General features: G+C 40.6%; 1 protein-coding gene across 1 annotated transcript in view; it reads left to right on the top strand.

Moving 5' to 3' along the window:
• Positions 1–24,430, top strand: part of SORCS3 (sortilin related VPS10 domain containing receptor 3) — a 598,500-nt gene that overhangs the window by 292,111 nt on the left and 281,959 nt on the right. Inside the window, exon 4 of the mRNA XM_065920112.1 lies at positions 22,127–22,285. Coding sequence (XP_065776184.1) covers positions 22,127–22,285 — 159 coding nt within the window. The remainder of the gene's footprint in view (positions 1–22,126; positions 22,286–24,430) is intronic.

The raw sequence follows: 24,430 nt of genomic DNA on the forward strand, positions 1-24,430 counted from the left end.
ACAGCCAGTGAGATACTGCCTATTGCCTTTTTTGACACCCCCCCCCACACACACACCAAATACTGATTTTAGAGTAGTATACAATAATAAGTTTAAGGGTTAAAAATATCAAATTTTTGTTCCTGCAACATTACCTCCTAGCTGTACGATCTTATATGTTTCCTCAAATTGCTGGACTTTTCTCCGAAAACTGGTTAATAAGGAATGTTAATTCCTAGAGTCCTTGTGAGGGTTAAGTGAATGCTGCATGTAAAAAATTCTTAGCATACAGTTTGGCACATTGCAAGAGCAAGGAATATTAGCTATTATGATTGTGATTAAAATTTTAAGGCTATTTTTATAGATCTGGTTTAGTAACAAAAATGTTTTATAAATTGATTTTGGTGAAAACCTGCTGGAAATTTCCATTTGAAATAGCAGAGCTAGTTTCAGTGCTTGGGGAAAAGCAACATTTTCCTTCAGCTCAGCCTGGAGAAATGGTGTCTTGGAAAAAAAATGGGGGCTTGGGAGGTTTATGTTTTACCTGTTTATGTTACTGAACTGAATAAATAATTTACTTTTTAGTCCTCACTAATGCTACTCACTATGTTCTTTGTTTTGCATATTCCCTGTGAAATGTCTCACACATAACAGACCAAATTCTTGCTACTTAGGACTGAATGTCCCTTGTGAGATTATACATTTCTTGAGGGTACAAACCATCTTGCTCAGTCCCCAGCCTCAGAGGCACCTTTCACACTGCCTTGCATCAGTTCAGTTCATTCTCTCAGTCGTGTCTGACTCTTTGCGACCTCATGAACCACAGTATGCCAGGTTCCCTGTCCATCACCAACTCCTGGAGTCCACCCAAACCCATGTCCATCAAGTCAGTGATGCCATCTAACCATCTCATCCTCTGTCGTCCCCTTCTCCTCCTGCCCTCAATCCTTCCCAGCATCAGGGTCTTTTCCAATGAGTTAGCTCTTCACATCAGGTGGCCAAAGTATTGGAGTTTCAGCTTCAACATCAGTCCTTCCAGTGAATATTCAGGACTTATTTCCTTTAGGATGGACTGGTTGAATCTTCTTGCAGTCCAAGGGACTCTCAAGCATCTTCTCCAATACCACAGTTCAAAAGCATCAGTTCTTCAGTGCTCAGCTTTCTTTATAGTACAACTCTCAGATCTATACGTGACTACTGGAGCAACCATAGCTTTGATTAGATGGACCTTCGTCAGCAAAGTAACATCTCTGCTTTTTAATATGCTGTCTAGGTTTGTCATAGCTTGTCTTCCCAAGAGTAAGCGTCTTTTAATTTCATGGCTGCAGTTACCATCTGCAGTGATTTTGGAGCCCAGTCTACATGTCAGAGGTGGAAGGTCAGACATGGGCAAATCGAAGCAGGCACAATATATAGATTCATGATTATCTTGATTCCTGGGCAAAGCTGGCTTTTGATGTGAAATCTTATCTTGGTGAAGCCATATCCCAAGATAGTCTTATCATTTAGACATTCCTCCTTCTGTCTAATCTTGACAAACAGAAGAAAGCTCACTGTTGTCCATTGTTGAGGGGTTAACAAATTATGCTCAAAATTTTATGTTAATTATTTCATTTATTTAACACCCAATCAAACCAACGAACCAACCCATAGTTATTATTATCCACTTTTGCACCAGGTTCTGAGAGCTGAGAGTTAACCCCACAGTGATGTTTGAATCCAGGGCTGCCAGATTCTATGTCTAGTGTCCTTCTACTACTCCAATGCCTCTAACATATGATTCCTGAACCACAGCATCAGCATCATCTGAGAACTTGTTACAGATGCAGAATCTCAGACCTCTCCCGCTAAATCCCTGAATCACACTTTGCGGTGTGGGGCAGCAATCTGTGGTTCTACAAGCCCTCCAGGGGAGACTGATGCACACTGAAGCCTAAGCACCACAAGACTACACCAGTTATATCTCAGAGTCTTTAATTCCTCTAAGTCCATGTTAGTCAAGGTGTGGTCTGCAGACCTGGAAGCATTGGCTTAAGTTAGGAGCTTGTTAGAAGTACAGAATCTCATACCCATCACTACACCCATTGGAGCAGAATGTGTATTTTAATACAGTCTTTGGTGATCCATGAACATATTCAAGCTTGAAATTCACTGCTATCAACTATATCTTTTTCGCCCCTTAGTCTTAAATTGGCCCTTCCTAGTCTAGATGTCCAGGATCCTTAGGGTCTGCTTTAAACCATGGGGCAGGAGTAAAGGCTGAAAGTCCTCTTGCTTTCCACCTTGGGACTGAGTTGAGAGCTGTGCTTACTGTATTCTGATCAAATTCAAGTTTGCATTCCCACACCCTTGCCTCTCTAGCCTAAGTGAATACACACAATGACACCAAATATTTTTATGTCTTTCCCTTTGATGTCACCTTAAGCTAGTCATGACAGTCAGGGAGTAGCTCAAGTTGTGTTAACATGTTGTAAACTAGCAGGAATGGCAACTATTGCCTATTAATGAGGACAGAAGCTGGCTAATTCCTGCTCATTTCTATTCCAGAAACTAAATGTAGAAAGCAGCTCATTGCTCCACAGTTGATGCTAATTTCTTTCCAATTTTGTAAATGGATGATGTTTAGAAAGCCAAAAATGTAGGCTCTTTAGGGGGGAAGACATAGAGTTATGAGGGAGGCAGTTTGGGGACCCCACCTCTGACAGATGAGTGAGTCACTCAGTCGTGTCCAACTCTTTGCAACCCCATGGACTATACAGTCCATTGAATTCTCCAGGCCAGAATACAGGAGTGGGTAGCCATTCCCTTCTCCAGGGGATCTTCCCATTCCAGGGATCAAACCCAGGTCTCCCACATTGCAGGAGGATTCTTTACCAGCTGAGCTACCAGGGAAGCCCTCTGACAGAGTAGTGGGGGTTAAAGACTAGTCAGAGGAGGATATTAATCATTGCTGCCATGATTCCCTTGCTGTGGTTGGTTCTGCCCCTGGGCCACTTCCTTCTCATCTGCAGCCCTTGGTTTCCCATTGAGTCCAGGAACGCTAACCCACTGTGCAAAGGATGCCTCGCATTTCATGCTCCATTTTAATTTGTGTGAGTCCTTCAAACTTTCCATGGCCACCCCTTTAATACAGGGCTATCAGACACTGGCAGTTTACTTCTGTTCTGCAAGAAATTGGAGGAAAATTGATATTCTTGCCGCAGACACTGTAAAGGGGAGATGCCAAAACATGTATGCATTAGAATAATCTCAGTGTTTGTCATAAGGTCAGTTCAGGGGTCTGCTTCCTGAGTCTGAAATCCTGATTTGGGATATCTGTGGTAGGATGTAGGAAGGTGTAGTGTTTAACAAGGGTTTCAGAGGATTCAGATGGTCTTTTCCATGGTGCCACTGTTGGCTAACAATTATATCATTGACAGTTCAGTTCAGTCGCTCAGTCGTGTCTGATTCTTTGCGGCCCCATGAACCAGAGCACACCAGGCCTCCCTGTCCATCACCACCTCCCGGAGTCCACCCAAACCCATGTCCATCGAGTCAGTGATGCCATCCAACCATCTCATCCTCTGTCCCCTTCTCCTCCTGCCCCTAATCCCTCCCAGCATCAGGGTCTTTTCCATTGAGTCAGCTCTTAGCATCAGGTGGCCAAAGTATTGGAATTTCAGCTTCAACATCAGTCCTTCCAATGAACACCCAGGACTGATCTCCTTTAGGATGACCTGGTTGGATCTCCTTGCAGTCCACGGGACTCTCAAGAGTCTTCTCCAACAGCACAGTTCAAAAGCACTAATTCTTCGGTGCTCAGCTTTCTTTATAGTCCACCTCTCACATCCATACATGACCCCTGGAAAAACTATAGCCTTGACTAGACGGACCTTTGTTGGCAAAGTAATGTCTCTGCTTTTTAATATACTGTCTAGGTTGGTCATAACTTTCCTTCCAAGGAGTAAGTGTCTTTTAATTTCATTGCTGCAATCACCATCTGCGGTGATTTTGGAGCCCAGAAAATTAATGTCAGCCACTGTTTCCACTGTTTCCCCATCTATTTGCCATGAAGTGACGGGATCGGATGCCATGATCTTAGTTTTCTGAATGTTGAGCTTTAAGCCAACTTTTCACTGTCCTCTTTCACTTTCATCAGGAGATTCTTTAGTTCTTCTTCACTTTCTGCCATAAGGGTGGTGTCATCTGCATATCTGAGGTTATTGATATTTCTCCCGGCAATCTTGATTCCAGCTTGTGCTTCCTCCAACCCAGCATTATTGACAACCGTGGGATTTTAGGAAGATTGCTGTATCTTTCATGTGCTCTCAACTATATATTGATATAGTTGTGATTGATGATCATACTCTATAATAGTTTTCTCAGAGTTAGTTAATTATTGTTTTACTCAGATATAGCCATTAGCATCTGCAACATACCAGATACTATGCTGAATGCCAGGGATATAAAGGTAAGTCAGGTGTCACTGTTCTCAGAGATGTCACAGTCTGCTGAAGACACAAACATACATAGCAATAGATGACCATAAGCAAGCTAACTCATATAATAGCAGTAGAACATAGTATTCAAGAGGGTCCAGAAATGGGAGCAGTGAATGGGAATAAGTTAATGGGAAATGGGAATAAGTTAATCCCCGCTGTGTTCTGACAGTTCTCTATGTTGAGTTCTATAGGGGTATCTACAGCAAGGGGAGACAAGAGTCATAGAGAATTCTTGGCCAAATGGGAAGGGCAGGGCTATGCTAAAAATGTCCAGTCTGATGGAAAATGCAGATTCAAATACTTAACTAACTGATTTTCCTGTGACTGATATGAGATTTGGTCTCTGCTAAAGTAAAAATGAAAAGAACTGTTAGGAAAATTCATGCTGCCAAAAGAGAATCTCAAAGGGGACTCTGGGAATTTGTGTCATTTCCAGGAAATGGTAGTCCTGTTATTAAAAGCTTAGAAGAGACGTGGTTCAGTCCATTGCCTGGAGGTTTGAAGGCTATCTATCCCATTTTTCATTATCCAATAATAAATATCATAGTGAAAGTCACCTTTAACACTTAAATATTGCTAGGATTTTATGGGATTGAAATGAATGGACTGCCATGGTATAGAAAAGCCATATGGGTGAGGTGGTTTTATAACACATGCTTGATAAAGCTATATAAAGCAAGCACCTGTACACCATCCGCTAAAATGAGAGCATTCGAGCGTGGTGTTTAAGCATGAAGGAGCCTCTGCTTGTTAATTAAATCTGTTGGTAATGTTAATTTTCAAGAAATAGGAAGAGGAGGCTCGAGACGATTAGAATGGGATTTGTTCCTGGGAGTGGCTGTCAGCCTGGCTGTTACTTGCATCAGCAGGACACATGAGTTCTTGATGTGGATTCTTCAGCCTGAGCTGCAGTTGGTGGTCATGGGAAGAAAGTAGACCAGTGCTGAGACTCGCAAGCCAGTGGTGGGTTTCAGGGTTAGTATAGCTACTCAGGCTTTCCTCATGGCAGTGGGCTGTGGGAGCTGTTTAGATCAACTATATTATTATTATTTTTCATCAAGGAGAGGGGTTTGTTAGGAGACTAGTTAGTTTAGAGGCCAGATGGGAGTCAGTTTTGTGCTTACTAGTAACTTTGGTTTAATATTGTCATCCTAGTTTTTCTTGGCCTGCCCAAGAAGGCCAAGGGAGACTGGAGACAACCAGTGCTGGCCATAGCTCTCTTACTGTATTTTTATTGAGGTGAAATTCACATAACATAAAATTAACCATCTTAAAATGAACACTTCAGTGACATAGAATACCTTTACCATACTGTACAACCTCCACCTCTATCTAGTCCAACACATTGCATCACCACCCCCCAAACCCTATTAAATTGTCACTTCCTGTTCCTCCCTAGCCAGTCCTTGGAAACCACCAACTTGCCTATCTTTATGAACTGGCCTTGTGTGAATATTTCATACAAATGGAGTCAGACAATATGTGACCTTTTGTGACCAGCTTCTTTCACTAGCATAATGCCTTTGAGGTTCATCCATATTGTGATAGGTTATCAGAACTCCATTCCTTTTTATGGCTGAGTAATGGTCCATGTATATGTACCAGAATTTGCTTATCCATTCATCTGTTGAATGCTTGGACTGTGTCCACATGTTTTAGCTAAATTCTGTGCCTAGTGCTGCTGTGAGCAGGAATGTACATGTATCTGAGTACCTGGTTTGAATTTGTTTGGATATATACCTGGGAGTGGAATTTAAGTGTATGGTTTGTATAAGTTTTCCTTGCCTCAGTGCTGAGGGTGGTCACAGGTAAGACAGCACAGCTCCGTTGAGTTGAGGGGGGCTAACTTTATGGAGCTCCTAAATGGAGGGGCCTCAGTTAAGAGAATATTCTCATTTATCTCTGGTCCCCCTTCTCTGGACAGACTTCTGGGTGCAGAAAAGTCCTTGGGCTGATCCTTTTGAAGCACACTGTCAAGGGCATTTTCTGGCCCTGCGCTGTGAAATTAGAGCTCTTTGAAAACCATAGCTAGAAATGCTAGGGGAAAGTGAAGAAAGCGAGCTGAAATGTAATTTCCTCTTTAATACAAACTGTCATTTAATCTAATATTATAGAAAATGATTAGATCTTAAAAACCTATAAATTACATTTGACAGCTCTCCGGCCTGCCTCTGCTCTTGCTTGGCAATTAGACACCACAACAGTGGGCTGTGGCTGAGAGGAGCACTCTTGGTGCATTTGTTTATTGGCTCTTAATGAGAAGCGATTAATCTAAATCACCATAGGGGTGGATCCTTTGCAAGCTTTGGAATCCGAGGTGGCAGTTGGACCTTTTGACAAATGTGCTGCTTCATCCTTAACAACAACTTACAGTTTGGGAGGGTGTGTGTGGTGCTTTCTTCCGTGGAGCTGTGGGGAGAGAACACACACAGGCTCACACACGTGCACACACATGCACAGAGTAGCAGTCACTGGGGCAAAATGTAAAACTACAGCCTTTGGGCATCTCCATCTCTCTCCGCTTCAGTTTTTCCTCTCTTGCCTTTACCCACTCTCCCCGACTGCAGCAGTTGTGTCTCCTCATTATGCTGTTACCTGGAAGACCCTCTTCTCCGTTTATTACTGTTATTGTGTCTTTCTCTCCCCTGCCTGTCCGGGGACCACCCAGCGCAGGATGATGGACCATTACAGAGAATACCTGCCTGGCAAAATTGCTGCCTCTTTGTCCCCTCCCCTCCTGCTTCATGTTGGGAAAGAGAGGAAGCACCAGCAAACAACCCAACTCCCTGAAAACCCAAAAGGAAAAAAAAATACAGTCTGCCAAGGGTTCTTTTGTTTGGGAAGAATGGGGTCAAATTTGTAACTGAAGGGGTGGAAACCAAAGCGGGGGGGGGGGGGGGGGGGGGGGGAATGGTGGACAAAGACCTAAGGAGTCTCTCCAGCTCTGATTCTTTTCTGCCCCTGTGTTTTCACTCACCTTGTTCACTTGCTGCGTCCTCTCACTTTCCTTCACTTGTTACCAACACAGAACAGCAAGGACAGAGCTCTCAACTTGGGAGGATCAGGTTCTGAGTTTGAGCCCCGTTTTTATACTTGGTGACCAGCTGTGACCTTGGGCAAGTTGCTCATCACAGGTTCCTAGTTTCCTTGCCCCTAAAAAGGGATGTGGTTGGCAGAATAAATGGCCTCCTGGAAAAATCCTAATCCCTGGACTGTTTATATGTTAGGTTATGTGATAAGGGGGGATTCAAATTGTAGGTGGAATCAAGGTTGTTTATCTGCTGGCCTTAAATTTTTTTTACTGTCGCTGTGGCTTTATTTCCCCTTCCTGTATGGAAACTGCCTGGCTTAGGGTGGTGATGGTTACAGAGAGTACCTGCCTGGCTCAGTTGCCAGGGGAGCACTCTGGAAAGGTCCTTAAAAGTGGTGTGACAAAGACTGTCCCTGCCATATCAGTAAGTAAATGCGGTTGTGACCATCAGGCTGCTGCTGTCAACCCTGGCTGTGCACCCTGAAAAGATTCAGGCTGGAGAAAAAACAGGATACTGGCCCTGGAAAGTTAGGGTTCATCTCAAAGAAATGATTTCAGTGAGTCCAGACTATTGCATCTTCTCATATATAGAATAGTGCTAAATTCATTAAGGTGACATGTTTGAGTTTTCTTGAATTAACAGTAGTCTTTTGATGTTATAACCTGGTTTTGCTGCATAAACTCTTTTGCATCCAGGCTCCTGACTTGCCTCTTCACAGCCATCCCTCAGAGCTATCTGAGAGAATGCCTCCCAAGCTTAAGTCCTCAGCAATCTCACTGAATAAAACAGAATTCTCAGCTTTTAGGTTGTGCTTTATTTAGTTGATGGTTTGTAAGAGGGAAGAAGAGTCAGAGTGTTGTAATATGAGAAAGACTGGACTGGCCATTGCTGACTTTGCAGATGGAAGGGGGCTTTGAGACCAGGGTTGGGAGTAGCCTGTAAAAGTTGGACAAAACAAGGGAGAAGAGTCTCACTCTAAGCCTCCAGGAGAGAAGGCAGCCCTGCTGACACCTTGACTTTGGCCCAGTGAGACCCATTTTGGGCATCTGACATCCAGGACTGTAGGGTAATAAAATTACGCCGTTTTAAACCATTCAGTTCAGTTCAGTTCAGTCACTCAGTTGTGTCTGACTCTTTGCGACCTCATGAACCGCAGCACTACAGGCCTCCCTGTCCATCACCAACTCCTGGAGTTGACCCAAACCCATATCCATTGAGTCGGTGATGCCATCCAACCATCTTATCCACTGCCATCCCCTTCTCCTACTGCCCTCAATCTTTCCCAACATCAGGGTCTTTTCCAATGAGTCAGCTCTTCACATCAGGTGGCCAAAGTATTGGAGTTTCAGCTTCAACATCAGTCCTTCCAATGAACACCCAGGACTGATCTCTTTTAGGATGGACTGGTTGGGTCTTCTCGCAGTCCAAGGGACTCTCAAGAGTCTTCTCCAACACCACAGTTCAAAAGCGTCAATTCTTCGGAGCTCAGCTTTCTTTACAGTCCAACTCTCACATCCATACATGACCCCTGGAAAAACCATAGCCTTGACTAGACAGACCTTTGTTAACAAAGTAATGTCTCTGCTTTTTAATATGCTCTCTAGGTTGGTCATAACTTTCCTTCCAAGGAGTAAGTGTCTTTTAATTTCATTGCTGCAATCACCATCTGCGGTGATTTTGGAGCCCAGAAAATTAATGTCAGCCACTGTTTCCACTGTTTCCCCATCTATTTGTCATGAAGTGATGGGACCAGATGCCATGATCTTAGTTTTCTGAATATTGAGCTTTAAGCCAACTTTTTCACTGTCCTGTTTCACTTTCATCGAGAGGCTCTTTAGTTCCTCTTCACTTTCTGCCATAATGGTGGTGTCATCTGCATATCTGAGGTTATTGATATTTCTCCCGGCAATCTTGATTCCAGCTTGTGCTTCATCCAGCCCAGTGTTTCTCATGATGTACTCTGCATATAAGTTAAATAAACAGGGTGACAATATACAGCCTTGACATACTCCTTTTCCTATTTGGAACCAGTCTGTTGTTTCATGTCCAGTTCTAATTGTTGCTTCCTGACCTGCATACAGATTTCTCAAGAGGCAGGTCAGGTGGTCTGATCGGAGAAGGCAATGGCATCCCACTCCAGTACTCTTGCCTGGAAAATCCCATGGATGGAGGAGCCTGGTAGGCTGCAGTCCATGGGGACACTAAGAGTCAGACATGACTGAGCGACTTCCCTTTCACTTTTTATTTTCATGCATTGGAGAAGGAAATGGCAACCCACTCCAGTGTTCTTGCCTGGAGAATCCCAGGCACGGGGGAGCCTGGTGGGCTTCCGTCTATGGGGTTGCACAGAGTCGGACACAACTGAAGCGACTTAGCAGCAGCAGCAGGTGGTCTGGTATTCCCATCTCCTTCAAAATTTTCCACATTTTATTGTGATCCACACAGTCTGAGACTTTGGCATAGTCAATAAAGCAGAAATAGATGTTTTTCTGGAACTCTCTTGCTTTTTTGATGATCCAGTAGATGTTGGCAATCTGATCTCTGGTGAGGGACAGTGAGGCACCACTAGTTGGGACAGACTGGCTTTTAGGTGGTCCATTGGCCCTAAGGGCTGCTCTTCAGAAAGTCACCTTGCTCCTTGTTGATCACATCCAGCATTTAGCTGTTGGGGAGCCCATCCTGTCCCTCACAAACATAAGTGGTGATGGGGTGAGGAATTGAGTTCTAACTCGTGTTCATATGCTCCTCATTCTTGTTGGGTAAAGTAATTAGCCTCCAATTAAAATAAATTAATTAATTTTAAAAAAGGAGGTGCTCTTGGAATGGAGTGATTTGTTCCTGATGCTAATGAAGCTCTCCATAGCACAGTCTCTTCCAACTAGATCAAGACATAGGACATTTCCAAGCGTATTTATTCCCCTAATTGTTTTCCTTGGCTTAAACTAATACTTGTCTTGCCTCTCTTAACAAGAATAATTATTCCCAAATTGCTAATCCCAGTAGGATTAAATCTCTGAAAATTGCCTAGGTTTTGAAGGCTCCTCATATGAAGAATTCAAGATCTTTTGGGAAAAAATAGTTTAGCAGGTTTCCCTATTTTTTTAATAGTGTTCCCAGAATGAAATACTAAAGCTACCACACTAGATAAATACTGTATCAATGACAATCTGCAATTTTTTAATTAGTCATAATGCGTACTATGCAATTAACTTCTATTTGTCATCCCTTGTGCATTAGAATGTTTTCAGAATCTTCCTCACCCATGGCTTCAACAAGATGCTTATACATTAGGTTTGTTTTGTGGTAGATGGTAGATAAAATGCAGGCTGGTGAGCATTTTTTCTTTATCTCTTCATATAGACATTGCCTTTCTGATTTTAGGATTTTGAACAGTGATTCTTAACTCTGGGGCTCCACTGTGGTCCCAGATGTGCACAGTAGCAAGTTAGATGCTTGAAACAATAACTAATGTGGACGATCTTAATTCAGCTAGTTTGATATTTCTCAAGATCTTTCCCAACACACCTGGTTATGATTGATGGCTGTGTAAGCATTGTACCAAATCCTCTGCCTTCTAACCTATGTCTCAGTACCTTCCGTCTGATCTCAAGTATGCATGTCTGATTTTGCATCTTTTTTTAGTGTTCCTAAGATGGAGAAAGACCAAACAAGCAAACCAAAAACCCTCAAATCAAACCATACCAAAACACTAAACACAGTTTGACAAAAGGAATGAAAATGACTTCCAACTCAATCTTACAGATTTCAGGTGTTTTTTTTTTTTAATTGTGAAACTCCTTTTTCCTTCTCTTCCAGGGATAGAATTGCTTTTTTAAAAATACTGGAATTAAACATCTTGCAGAAAAATAGCATGGGCATCAGTTTATTAACTAAGATGGCTATCAATTTATTAACTGATCTGCATTAGACTTTGACAAGAGGAACCAGAGTGACAGACCACTGCCCTGAGAAATCATTGCCGCAGGTGGGGCTGGTGCAGAGTGGGCTGACAGTGGACAGTGCTCTCTGCAAAGATTTGCTGACTGCTTTTACTGAGATGAAGCCAGCTTCTCTGGCCAGGGCACTGGTGAACCACAAATCCAATGTAGTAAACATTTGGTCAAGCAAACTTAGAAATCCTTGAGTGACCTTCACTCACCACACATCAGATATTTATTGAGTATGTGCTTCCCTGAACCCCAGAAGGACCAGGACATGTGATATCAGTGACATTCTCTGTCTTTCAGGAACTTAACATCCAGATGGCACAGTATGATGAATACAAGTGAAACAAAATTTAACTAAGTCAAAATATATGAATATATTTATAACTTTTCACATATTTTAAACATGAAGCCATAGTTCACTGTGACAATGAATTTGCCAGTGGAGTTGGTGGAAGGTAGAGATCATTCTGCTGAAGCATTGGAGAAACTTCATGGAAGGGAGAGAGTTAAAATGGGCCTGGAAGGAAGATATGGATGAGGGAGCATGCTGGGCTTTCTAGGTCAGAGAAGAACACTAGCAAAGAGAGGAATGTTAGAGGAGTGGGCATAGTGACTGGGAAACAAAAAGAAAAAACTTTTAGGGAATTCTTGGGTAGGGTTTATGGCTATGTTGTAGAGATCAAGCTTGAGAACAGCACAGGAAACCACTTATACAATGTCTGAGGTGCCAGACTTGATATTCATGACCTGTTGAGGGGACTGGAATTTCTTATGGTAAGGAAATACCAGGGTCAAGATCAGAGCTGTGCTGGGGGGCAGCCATCATGCAGTGCAAAGCAGATGGATGGTTTAGAGCATGGGTGGGGGGCAGACACCAGGTACTCCTGCTCCAGAGAGGAGATCAACTCTCTGAGCTGGGAGGTGCTCTTGTTGCTTCTACAGTGAGGTACCCTCTCTACCTGAACTTCACCCAGGCCTGTTCTGCCCTCAGAACAGTGGTCACAGTATGGACACATATTTGTCCAGGTTCTCAGTTTTTCCAAGGGCAGACAATGGGTAGCATAACTCTGTTGGGATTCTTGAAAAGGCTAGTGGGAAAGAGTGAATGTGTGAGTGTATGTGTGTGTGTGTGTATGAATATCTATGTATGGAGGGGGGCATAGAAAGAAACAGTTCATCATTATAAAGGTAATATCTGCTCATTGCAGAATATTAGGAGAAAAAATAGGAAAGTGTAAAGAAAAAAATTACTCATGATCATGCCGCACAGGAATAACTACTGTTAAACATGCAGTGAGTTTTTCCTTCCAATTCTTTTGTGCATATATATGGGCATGAGATAGAAACCATTTTTAACGAATTTGAGATTATGCCTCATATGTTTTCAGCCTGTTTTTTCTGTGCTGCTTCCACATATGATTATTTTTCACATGTCATAAAGCTATTTGAGTTCATACTTAATAGCTGCATAATATTCCATTGAATGGATTTAGCCTACTTTAATTATTCTATCAGATATTTGAATTGTTTCCAATACTTTATGTTATAAATAACACTGAGATGAACACACAGGTGCATAAGCCTTTTATTGGGTCCCTGATGGTTTCCTTGGATAGATTCCTAGAAGAGAAATTATAGGGTCAAAATTATGAATATTTATGAGTCCTATTCCCTATTGCCACATTGCTTTTCAGAACAGTCATGCCAATTTATACTTGCATCAACACTGACTGCCTGCTTCACTCCTCTGCCTTTGCCATAGTCACCAGCATCCCCCGCATTGCTAGATTCAGTGGTCAGTTCTCCAGATTTCATCCCACTGAACTGTCAGCTACATTTGACATAGATGAACAACTCTCTTTTCAGATATATTTTCTTCCCTTGGTTTCAAAGTTTTGAGGACACAACATACTCTGGGTGCTCCTCTTTCACACACTCCATTTCTGGCCCCTCCCTATCTCTTTGACTCTTCCGTGGCATGCTAGAACCCAGTTCTCAGGCTCTTTTGTATCTTTATCATGTCTTCTTGATCTCCAGATTCATATTTTTAAATGCTATTCCAACACTGATGTCTCCTAAATTCTTATCGGCAGGTCAGCTCCATCTCCTGAAAATAAGCCTTGTATATCTACTGTCTACTCCTCAGCCGCTTTGGATGGCTATTAGGCATCTGAAACCTAGCCTTTTCAAAATTATACTCCTTATTTCTACAGCCCGCCATCTGCTCCTCCCATGAGCTTTCCTGTCTCATAAAGGCCAGTTCTGTTTTCCCACTTGTTCAGACCAAAAATCTGCCTGATCATTTGGGTTATTTCTGATTTTTGATCATGATAAGCAACACAAAGATGAACATACAAGTATAAAGCTTTCTAATGCACTCTTCAGTTTCTCTTACTCCCCGCAGCTCTTCTGTAAGAGGACCCTTTTGACTTTTCCTTTATACCCACAGATGGACCACATCTCAGAAACTGAGATGGCCCCGTGTTGACAGTCTCTCCCACTTGGATTGTTTCAGTGGCCTCCTACTGGTCTCTCTGATTCTTTCCTTGCTGTTCCCTGCCTCTCACAATCCTCTATTCAGCCATAGTGAAAGGATCAAAATATAAGCTGTAGGCTCCAGTGCCTAGCTGGAAGCCCATCAATGCTTTCCACATCACTGGAATAAAGCCAGGATGCTCGTATCACTTACTGCCCCGCCACGTTCAGCACTCTGCCACCTTTGTTCTGTTCTAGCTCTCCGGACTCCTACATCCTTTCTGAAATGTCACCTTCTCAGTGAGGCTTTTCCTGACCCTGCTCTTCACGCTTCACACTTCAGATCCCCCCCCCCCCCCCAACTTCAACACTTCCTGTCTCCTTTCCTGATTTATTTTACTCTAAAGTACTCATTACCATCTGAGAAGCTATATATTTTACTTATTTACTTACTTATTTTCTGTTCTTCCCTCACTTGGATGCAAGCTTTGTGAGGGCCGGGTTTTCACTTGCTTTGATTACTGCTCTTATCCTGGACCCTATAGTAGAGCCTGGCATAAAGTAAAGAGTCTGTAAAGAATGGTTGAATGAATAGTGTTTATTCATTCTGATTAGTTTCAAGTTTTCTCAACCCATTGATTCATCTCATTTCATATCTAACCTTGTGTTTTAAACTGTGGTAAAATACACATAGCACATAGTTTAACTGTTTTTAAATGTGCGTTCAGAATTGTTAAGCACATTCACATTGTTGTGCAGTCAGTCTCCAGAATGCTTTCCATCTGTAAAACTGTGCCCACTAAACAACTCCTTATTTTCTGTTTTCCCCCAACTCCTGGCTGTAATTTTTCTACTTTCTCTCTTTATGAATTTGACTAGTGTAATTACTCTAGTGGAAATCATATAGTATTTGTCTTTTTATGACTGGTTTATTCCATTTAGCATAATGTCTTTACATGTAATCCACGTTGTAGTATGTGTCAGAATCCCCTTCCTATTTAAGACTGAATAATATTCCAATATAGGTATATACTACATTTTGTTTATTCTTCCATCAGTAGACACGGGTTGCTTCCACATTTTGGCTGTGGTTAATAATGATATTATGAACAGGGGTGTACAAATCTCTCTTCAAGATCTTGCCTTCAGTTCTTTAGGCTATATATCCAGAAGGGAAAAGGCTAGATCATATGTAATTCCATTTTTTTATTTTTTGAGGAACTATGATACTGTTTTCCAGAGCAGTTACACTATTTTAAATTCCCATCAACAATGCACAAGGGTTCCAATTTCCTTAAATCCTCATCAAAAATATGTTTTGTATTTCTTTGGGGAAAATGTTTATTGAAGTCCTTTGCTCATTTTTTAGTTGAGTTATTTTTTATTGTTGTTGATTTTGTTATTTTTATATATTTTTTCCTGATCGGACTCAATTATTGTTGCTTTACTGGTGATGCTTGAGTTAATTTCTGGAGGATAAGTAGAAATATACTTAATATAATGGGTAGGGCTGAAAAGGTGGGGAGTCTAATCTTGGCAAAGAGAATGGCATGTATAAATGGTAACGAGTGAAAGGGACATGCACATAAGCATAAATATGCATTGATGTTCTATCTGAAGAATGTATATGTAGTTCACATATTTTCCCCTAAATAGGTATATATATGTGTGCATATGTGTGTATGTATATATACACTCACATATATATACACACACACACACATATATATACATACACTTATAAATGCACAAATGTGGTAACAAGTCTTCTCAATAGCAGCACTCTTGACGTTTTGTCCTAGATAATTATTGGTTGTCTGGTGTTGTCCTGTGCATTGTAATTATTTGGCAGCATATCTGGCCTCTACCCACTAAATACCAGTTACTCTCTCCCCTACCCCACAGTTGTAACAATTAAAATGTCTCCATGGATGGGGAATGGAGAAATAAGTGAAGGGGATCAGAAGTACAAAGTTCCAGCTATAAAATAATAAGTTATGAAGGAGGTGAAGTACACATAAGGAACATTGTCAGTAATATTCTAATAACTTCGTATGGTAACAGGTTGGTATCTGGTCTTACTGAAGCAATTTCAGAATGTATTAAAATATAAATCACCAAGTTGTAAATGTGAAACTAATATAATATTGTATGTTAATTATGATTCAATAGAAAAAGAATGTTTCCATGCATTGTTGAATATCCCCTGGGGGCAACCCCTTTTCCTACCAGCTATAACCTCTGCTATAAGAGGAAATGTTAGAGAGGTAAATAGATAGATGGTGGTGGGGGTGAATACTGGTAATATATTGTTATATTGTGATTAACAGCCTTATCTGTAACAGGCTCTATTTGTTTGTAAACCAATATTCAACAACATATCGATTATGTCAGTAGGTTTAGGGGTCAGCCTAAAGAATGTGTCTTATACTCTTTGTGAGCTTGTATTGATATTATTGTTATTTCTTACTGAGCTCTTAAGAGTCTCCCATTAGGACTCAATTATACAGTAAATTATAGCATTTCTCCTTTTCTGTTCAGTGGAAGTCTGCTTACTCCTATTCAGAGACTGTTTTCAAAGCATTGAATTACAATTTGTTTCCTTTGCATTTCTGGAAACTCTGGCAGAGTGAGAGGCTGAGAAACCTATAGCTTTCATCCCATTTTGTAGATCATACACAGGAGAATGGCAACTGAATAAATTAACATATTCATTAATTTTTTAATTTGAGTGCCTTAAGACTTACCCAGCAGCAGGAAGGTAGGCATTCTAGAAAGATTTCTGGGGAGGGTTTTGACATTTCCAGTACAGATTTTGATTGATTTAAACACAAACAAGCTTTATAGGCCTTTGAAAATCTAGGTTAGTGAAGCAAAATCTCTGCCTGATTCAAGACTTCCACCTGTGTCCCTTGTAATTTGCAACCCAGCATTAAAATTAGGACCACCGTTATTCAACCTTACCAGGAATTTCCTACTAAAAGATAAAAGGACCATATGTATATTGATAAACTCTAAAACTTGTCCATCTCTAATCTGAGGTATGGACAACCCATGTACAGGGAATAGTCCAATTCAAAGAGATAGGTTGTGTGAGGTTCTTACTCCCAAGGAATGTTTAGCTATGTTCTTACCCCTAAGGTATGTTTCATTCCTTCATGGGCCAGAGCCTCCCACTGAAGAGATGAGAGTGGTCATTCAGAGTGCAATTGTATTTAGTGAGTTCACAATTGCGTACTGATTGGTGTTCATTTTGGTGGTGTTTTATATTTGCTAATAGAGTGTGCTTTTCTTAAAATGTTGCCAGGAATGTAAAATGCATGGAAAATAAGTGTAGAATGTAGTTTTGTTTTCCCCCATCCTTTCACATTTTTTTTTTTAAATTGTGATAATGCACAATGTGAGATTTATACTCTCCTCTTCCAATTGTGCAATGTGGTATTGTTAACTACAGGTACAATGCTGTTCAACAGATCTCTAGAACTTGATTATCTTGCAGGCCTAAAACTTTATGGTCATTGAACAGCATTTCCTCTTTACCCCCGCCACCCACCCCTTAGGTTTTTATCAACAAAATTCTGGAATGAGGGGAGTCATGACAGAGGCAAATAATCCGTAAATCTCCAACCTATTTGGCATTACTTCTGCCTTTAGTTATGTTCTTATTCTGGGTAATTTATAGATAAGCATTCATGTTTATTTAGCAGTTGTGGCCCTATGCTAAGCTCTTTAGTCATTATTTCATTTAATCCTTTCAATAGCATGGTGAGTTAAACATGATTATTAACAGTATTTTTCTTAGATGAGGTAACTGATTGGAAAAACTGGGTAATATCCTCACGTTTACACATAAAGTAGCAGACTGGATATGTGAACCCAGGACAGCTGCCCTAGAGCCTATAGCATTGATAACTGTGTTCATGTTTGAAAGACCCCCTTCTCTTCCAGCATATGTATATACCCAATGCATATCTTGTATCAGGACAAGCTGGATAAAGAATCAAAGCCAAACTGAAGCAAAATCCAAATAAAACAAAACAAACAAATCTCCATTGGGAACTCTTTCCTGCTCATTCTATCAAAATCACATAAATACAGAATTCACAGATGTCTGAACCTGTATTGCCATAGACTTTCTACATATATACCTACAATTAGGGGTTCAAAGGCAAGGGTTGTAAATTTCTTTTTAGGATGAAACTCTCATAACTATGCCAAGAGTCATATACCTATATCACAAATTTAGCTCACAGATGATATTTAATGTGAGTATAATGTTTTTTGGTAACAATCTCATTTTAAACATTTTAAGGAAATGTGTGCACTCTCTATGTTGACAAAGTACTTACTGCTTCTTGTCTTGCCTTATCTGCTTTGCTCACTTAGTTTACCTGCTTTGTCCTTGTAGACCTTTCTTTACCTTTGAAATCCCTGCTTCCCAGTAACAATTTGGGTGGACGTGGAGTGATTTTCATTATATATGTAGGTATAGAAGTCGTTATGTAGAGTCATACAAGATATATATATTTTACTTTGAGGCTTAACTTCTACTGAGGCTTTGCTTTCTGATTCCACTTATGTTAATATTATGGTTCCCTCTTTTTCTTTCTTTTTTTTTTTCACTTTTTCTTTTTCAAGAACTAACATTCTGTTGTCCCTTTGCATTCCTATTCATTTAATTCTTCGTGTCCTCTTCACCAAAGTTGAATGAGTCAGAGGAGGAAAGGGGCTTTTTTGAAACTGCTTTTTTTGTGTGTAGATTTCTTGTTGTTGTTTAGTTACGAAGTCATGTCCAACTCTTTTGTGACCCCATGGACTGTATAGCCGGCCAGGTTTCTCTGTCCATGGAATTTCCCAGGCAAGAATACTGGAGTAGGTTGCCATTCCCTTCTCCAGGGGACCTCCCTGACCCAGGAATTGAACCCGTGTCTCTTTCATTGCAGGCGGATTCTTTACCACTGAGCCAGTTTCTTAGAGATGCTTAAAAAAAGAATAAAAAGCTGCTTCTTTGACTTTCCCTTTTCCCTTGGTAAAGATGACAAAGTGCTTTTCAAGGTGTAGCAAAGCATTAGTATTAGTCTGTGTGTATGTGACTCAAGGTGGTGACATTTGAATCTGTTAGAGGGGGTAATAGGCAAGTTACTTTCCTCCTCTGAGCCTGTTTCCTTACTTGTAAAACACAAATAATGATACATCGCATAATTGGTTTGAGGTTTCGATAAAATATCCTATAAAGTACCCAGCATAGGTCAGAAATCTAAAACATGTAGGTTTCTACATCCCTCCTGCCATTCTTCTCAGACACTAGATTGAATATAGATACTGCCAGTGATATCAAAGTATATAAAAGGATTTCAGAAAAAGATTGCAATAAAAATGTACTCTTGCCAAAAAGGGTCCCCTAAAACCAACTCACAATGTCAATACACCTTATATGTAATTGCTTTTCTGTACATATGTATGCATAAATGTGCCACAGAGGTGTACATGTAAGCATATGTGTGTACACATACCTGTAACATTTGTGTTGTGTGCAGATTAATGTGCTTTGTATATGCAAGTATGGAAGGTGTGTGCAGGAAGAAAGAGGGCTAGAAGAAGAGAGTACATTGCGCTAGATGCTTGATGGTAACCCTATTGCAACTCATGGTATATAAAATAAATTTCATTTATGATGTTGGTCTTATCTTCTAATTAAAATCATAGGCATGAAACTTCTTTATACCTGCATAAAAGAAGCAGTTTAATTTCTCTGCACCAGGGGAGAAATTATTTCATTGCCTGTTATGTAGCCCATCAGTACTTGGCGAGAGAGAGTAGTTATGAAAGCCTCATCCTTTCCCAGTATATTTGTCCTCGCGGTCTTCAAGGAGCATGGATGCATCCTCTGAGGTTTTTTCAAGGTCAGCAGGGTGCTTTTCCCAGCAGTCCTTACCCTTCACAGTGCCAAGGGAGGAGACATTTATTCTGTCTACAGTTATTCTATCTAAGAACTTTCGTCCTAGATTATTCACACATGAATAAAAAAAAAGAAAAGAAACTAGACTGCCTCTACTGCATCTATTTCTCAAAAATTTGCTGATAACTAGTAATAACTTATTTCAATGAAGCCAAAGCAAATATTTGAGAAAAAGAAAGTAAGCTTGTCTTGGAAGTTGTAATGGAACAAAAAAGGAAAATGACTATGAATCTTAGCAGTTAAAGGCATTGAATTTGTGTCAAGCTTAGTTTTTAATACTGATATATACTATTGGTAAATTTTTAAAACTCTACTGTTCAGGAGTTTCATTTTAGAAGCATATGGAAATGTTTCTTTGACTTTACTTGGTACTTTGGACCCCATGGTGCAGACTGTGTGTAGCTGTAACCCTAACAACTAGTAGCAGTACAGTCCATGACAGGACAAATTGCAAGAGGAAATGAACTCATTTGCTTATTAAGTCACTTAACAAACATTAGGAACTCAAGGAAGTTGGGTTGAGCTAGATGATAAAGGTCAGAAGAGCTGTGCTAATGATGGAATGATACACATGCACAAGGGGCAGATATGTCAACCCATTTTAAGAATTTTAGGATATAGGGAAATCAAAGATAAGTCATTGAATGGTTTTAGATTATTCTGGCCACAGTATACAAAGTGAATTGGAGGAATACTGGTTGAATCTGTGAGAGGTACTAGGGGTATCTTACAGGAATCCAATACAGAAATGGTCACATTTTGGACTAACATAACCACAATGGGCAGGGAGAGAATGGATCTGATTTTAGAGTTAATTAGTAGGTAAAATATGCAGAGCTTAGAGACTAATAATTATAGGAGGTGAATGAGAAAGCAGAGTTGGGGATGAACCTCGGGCATTTGGCATCACATGGGTGACTGGTGGAAACACTGACTGCACTAGGAAACACTCGGGGTGGAGACGAGGGCTTGGATAAAGTATCCTGCGGCATGCTGAGTTTTAGGTGTTGTGGGAGAGTCAAACTGAAGATGGTGCCAGAACACTTAGTGTTCAAGTCTGAAACTGAGAGGAAATCTTGGATTAACTTTTAATTTATGAATTGTCCCCAGAATAGTGGTAACGAAAAAATAAAAATGAGAGTGGAAGAGGTCACTGAGGAACAAAGTATCTAGTGAAAAGAGAAGGTCAAAACTGAGGGTTGAGGAATGGTTATACTATAAGGATAATCAGAGAAAGTTGAGTATTCAAAAGAGGTAGAAAGGAAAACCAAGACAAGTATGGTGTTACAGAAGCCCCTGGAATAAAATGTTTCCAGAAGGATGGAATTGTCGGTGGCCACAAAGACTGCAAAGAGTTTAACTAAGGAAAAGATAGTCTGAGTGTCTATTGGATTTAAATACTGAAAAGTCACTCACACATTTAGTGAGACCAATGCCACTGAGGTCCTATGAGTAGAAGACTTTTGACTCCTGAGAGGTTGATAGTAACCATAGTTGTCACTTGTCAAGAATATGCATTATGCCAAGCATTCAAAGCCAATTCTGGTATCATCAGACCCAGTTATTGTTGAGGAAAACCGAGGCCTCTAGAAGTTAAATAATGCTCCTAGGTGACAGTATGCAGAGAAGTGTTGAGACCTGGACTTGCCATCTCAGATGCCAGTGTCTGTTCACTCTACCACCCTGTGCATTCGGCTTGGGAAGGACAGACTTTCTTGAACATCAGTCCAAAATGACCTTCAGGGATATGTGCTTTGGAAAACAACTAGAGCAAAGGGATCATGAAACCACCTAAATCAATTAAATCTTTATAACTGTTCAGAAGGAACAAAACAGTGGGGTCTTTTTCATGACTTAAGAGCAAGAGAATGATGGAGAGTCATGTGGAGAATTGACAGAGGGAAGACGAAAAGACAGAGGTGTGATGGTCCCAAGGTCAAGGGACAGAGGACCGTAAGAATAAACTTCTAATACATGCAGGTATAAATATCAAAAATGAAAGTATTTAGAAGACGGACATCAGAAAAATGAAGCCTCATTTGTATGCAGACCTAACCTTGCACAGTATTTTAGCTCAGTTCACCAGTAAAGGACTGAATTAGGAAAAAAAAAAATACCAGTATTTCATCTAGAGACCCAGATGCCCTTTTCTGTGCTGTGATATATAAGTAGAAATGACTTTATGCTTTAATTTCTTGTATTTATTCTCTGCTACTGACTCTGTCTATATTTTCTTCTCTTTCCTTTCTTTAGATCATGCTTCTTAGTGATCCTGAGATAGAGAGCAGCATATTGATCAGCTCAGATGAAGGGGCAACCTATCAGAAATACCGGCTCACCTTCTACATCCAGAGTCTGCTCTTTCACCCCAAGCAAGAGGACTGGGTACTGGCCTACAGTCTGGATCAAAAGGTGAACAAATACTGCTTTCATTTACATCCTGTCACCCAGGTACCACCCCATGAGAAGCACTTGCCTGTTTACTCAGTCCATATATACAAGGGTATTCAGTGACATTGCATTGTTCTGACTACATTGATTGTGTCTGCAGCATCTAACTTTCCTTTTTAGTCTTTAATATCAAAATATGCAGGTGGGTATATTCCATTAATGACAATGCCATTTGTCATTTCATAGGTTTAAGATTTTTTGTGTGTGATTTTACTCATTTAACCTTTCAAACAAACCCTGTGCTATAAATGGGAAATGTGTATTCAAAATAATTTTATGGAGACTGAAGTAAGCATAAGTGCCGAAAAGTCAAGGAACTTGTTCAAAACCACTCACCTGGTAGCTAGAGGAGCCAGAACTTGGAAGCTTATTGTCAGACTTCAAGTCTAGGCCTATCCTATTACACCATACTGACTTGAATTGGAACATACTATTGTTCTCAGTTTAGCAAAGGGAGGAAAGCCTCAAATATGTCCATTTCATTGTTTTCTAAAAGTACATTCAAGATAGAGTACCCCAATGAGTCCTCCCCTTTGAGCTTCAGATCCACACATATATCCAGCAGTGTACTTGACTTTGTCTACTATATATCTTGGAAGCCTTTCGATTCAACATATTCCAAAGATGAACTCTTGATCTTCCCACATCTAAGCTGGTTCTCTTCCAGTATTCACTAATTATATTCATTCAGTTGCAAAAGTAAGAAACCTAGGAGGTACCCCCAATAGTTCTTACAGTATATGTTCATCCTATAACTTGAACTATATATTTCCCAAATGTAGATCTTTTGATTTCATGCCTTTGCTAAAATTCCTTCTGCATCTTCTCTTTGCTCACAGATTAGCCCGAAGTCCTCAGTAGGCTGTATTAGCACCCACTTGGTATGGTCCCTCCTTCTGTCTTCTAACTCACTGTTAGTACTTCAGTGACCATCTTCAGTCCCTCCCCACAACTCTCTCCCTTGCTCCCTTTCCTGGGCTTGGGATCTTCCATACAGTAAACCTCTTCACTGTCAGATCTCAGACATCACTTCCACAGGACATCGTCCCTAAGCTCTCTGACAAAGTTAAATCTCCCCTGATGTTCTTTCTTACAAGGCTATGCACACTTCCCTTCAGAATACCTGCCATGGTTGAGATTTTTCTGTTGACTGATGCGCACTTGGCATCATTTGCATTTCTCCCTAGATTGCAAGTTCCAGGACAGCAGGGTTGTGTCTACTTTCACTCACTGCTGTAGCATCAGTCTCTAGGACAGTGCCTGCCATTTAATAATGACCAGTAAATACTTGTTATATTTGAAAGTTTGGATTTCCTTGGGGGCTCAGATAGTAAAGAATCAGCCTGCAATGCAGGAGACCTGGGTTCGATCCCTGAGTTGGGAAGAGCCCTGGAGGAGGGCCTGGCAACCCACTCCGTTATTCTTGCCTGGAGAATCCCCATGGACTGAGGAGCCTGGAGAGCTACAGTCCACCGGATCGCAAAGAATCATACATAACTGAGCTACTAAGCACAGCACAAATATTTGTTAAGCAAATGAGTTAGTGGATGGATGCATTGCTATGGTAATGAGCCCTTTATAGTTGATCAATTTCTATCTATGAGAAGAGAATTTAGTTGTTCTTTGTATTTCCTACTTTTTCCAGAACCTCAGTACAGTGTGTGATGCCAAACTATTACGTCACAATGTTGTGGAATCAATCAGTGAAAGGGAATGGATACTTATGAATACTATCTTACGTAGAGTTGTCTACAGAATAATGTTGTTGAAATAGTTTCTTGTCTCTGTTCTCTCAAGTCCTGAAACAGTTGCTCCTCACTATATGTTTGAATCTGTAATTTGTAAATGTGAGTGTGTGTGTATGAGGTGTCAGCACTTTTAAACAATAATTTCGACATAACCTTTATACCTCTCATTAATAGAGCCTCATGGTGGGCATCAGGTGCTAAATGCAATTCCCTAAGGACACCCACATGACATTTGCAGAGCAAAAACCATTGCAAATACATTTCTTTCATGGCATCAGATGGATATTGTGTGAAAGACTTACCCAAATGTCAGATAGCCAAATGTCTGTTTAAATGCTTAGTAAAGCCAGGAATTTTG

This window comes from Muntiacus reevesi, chromosome 2 (genome assembly GCF_963930625.1).
Source record: "Muntiacus reevesi chromosome 2, mMunRee1.1, whole genome shotgun sequence".
NCBI lineage: Eukaryota > Metazoa > Chordata > Mammalia > Artiodactyla > Cervidae > Muntiacus > Muntiacus reevesi.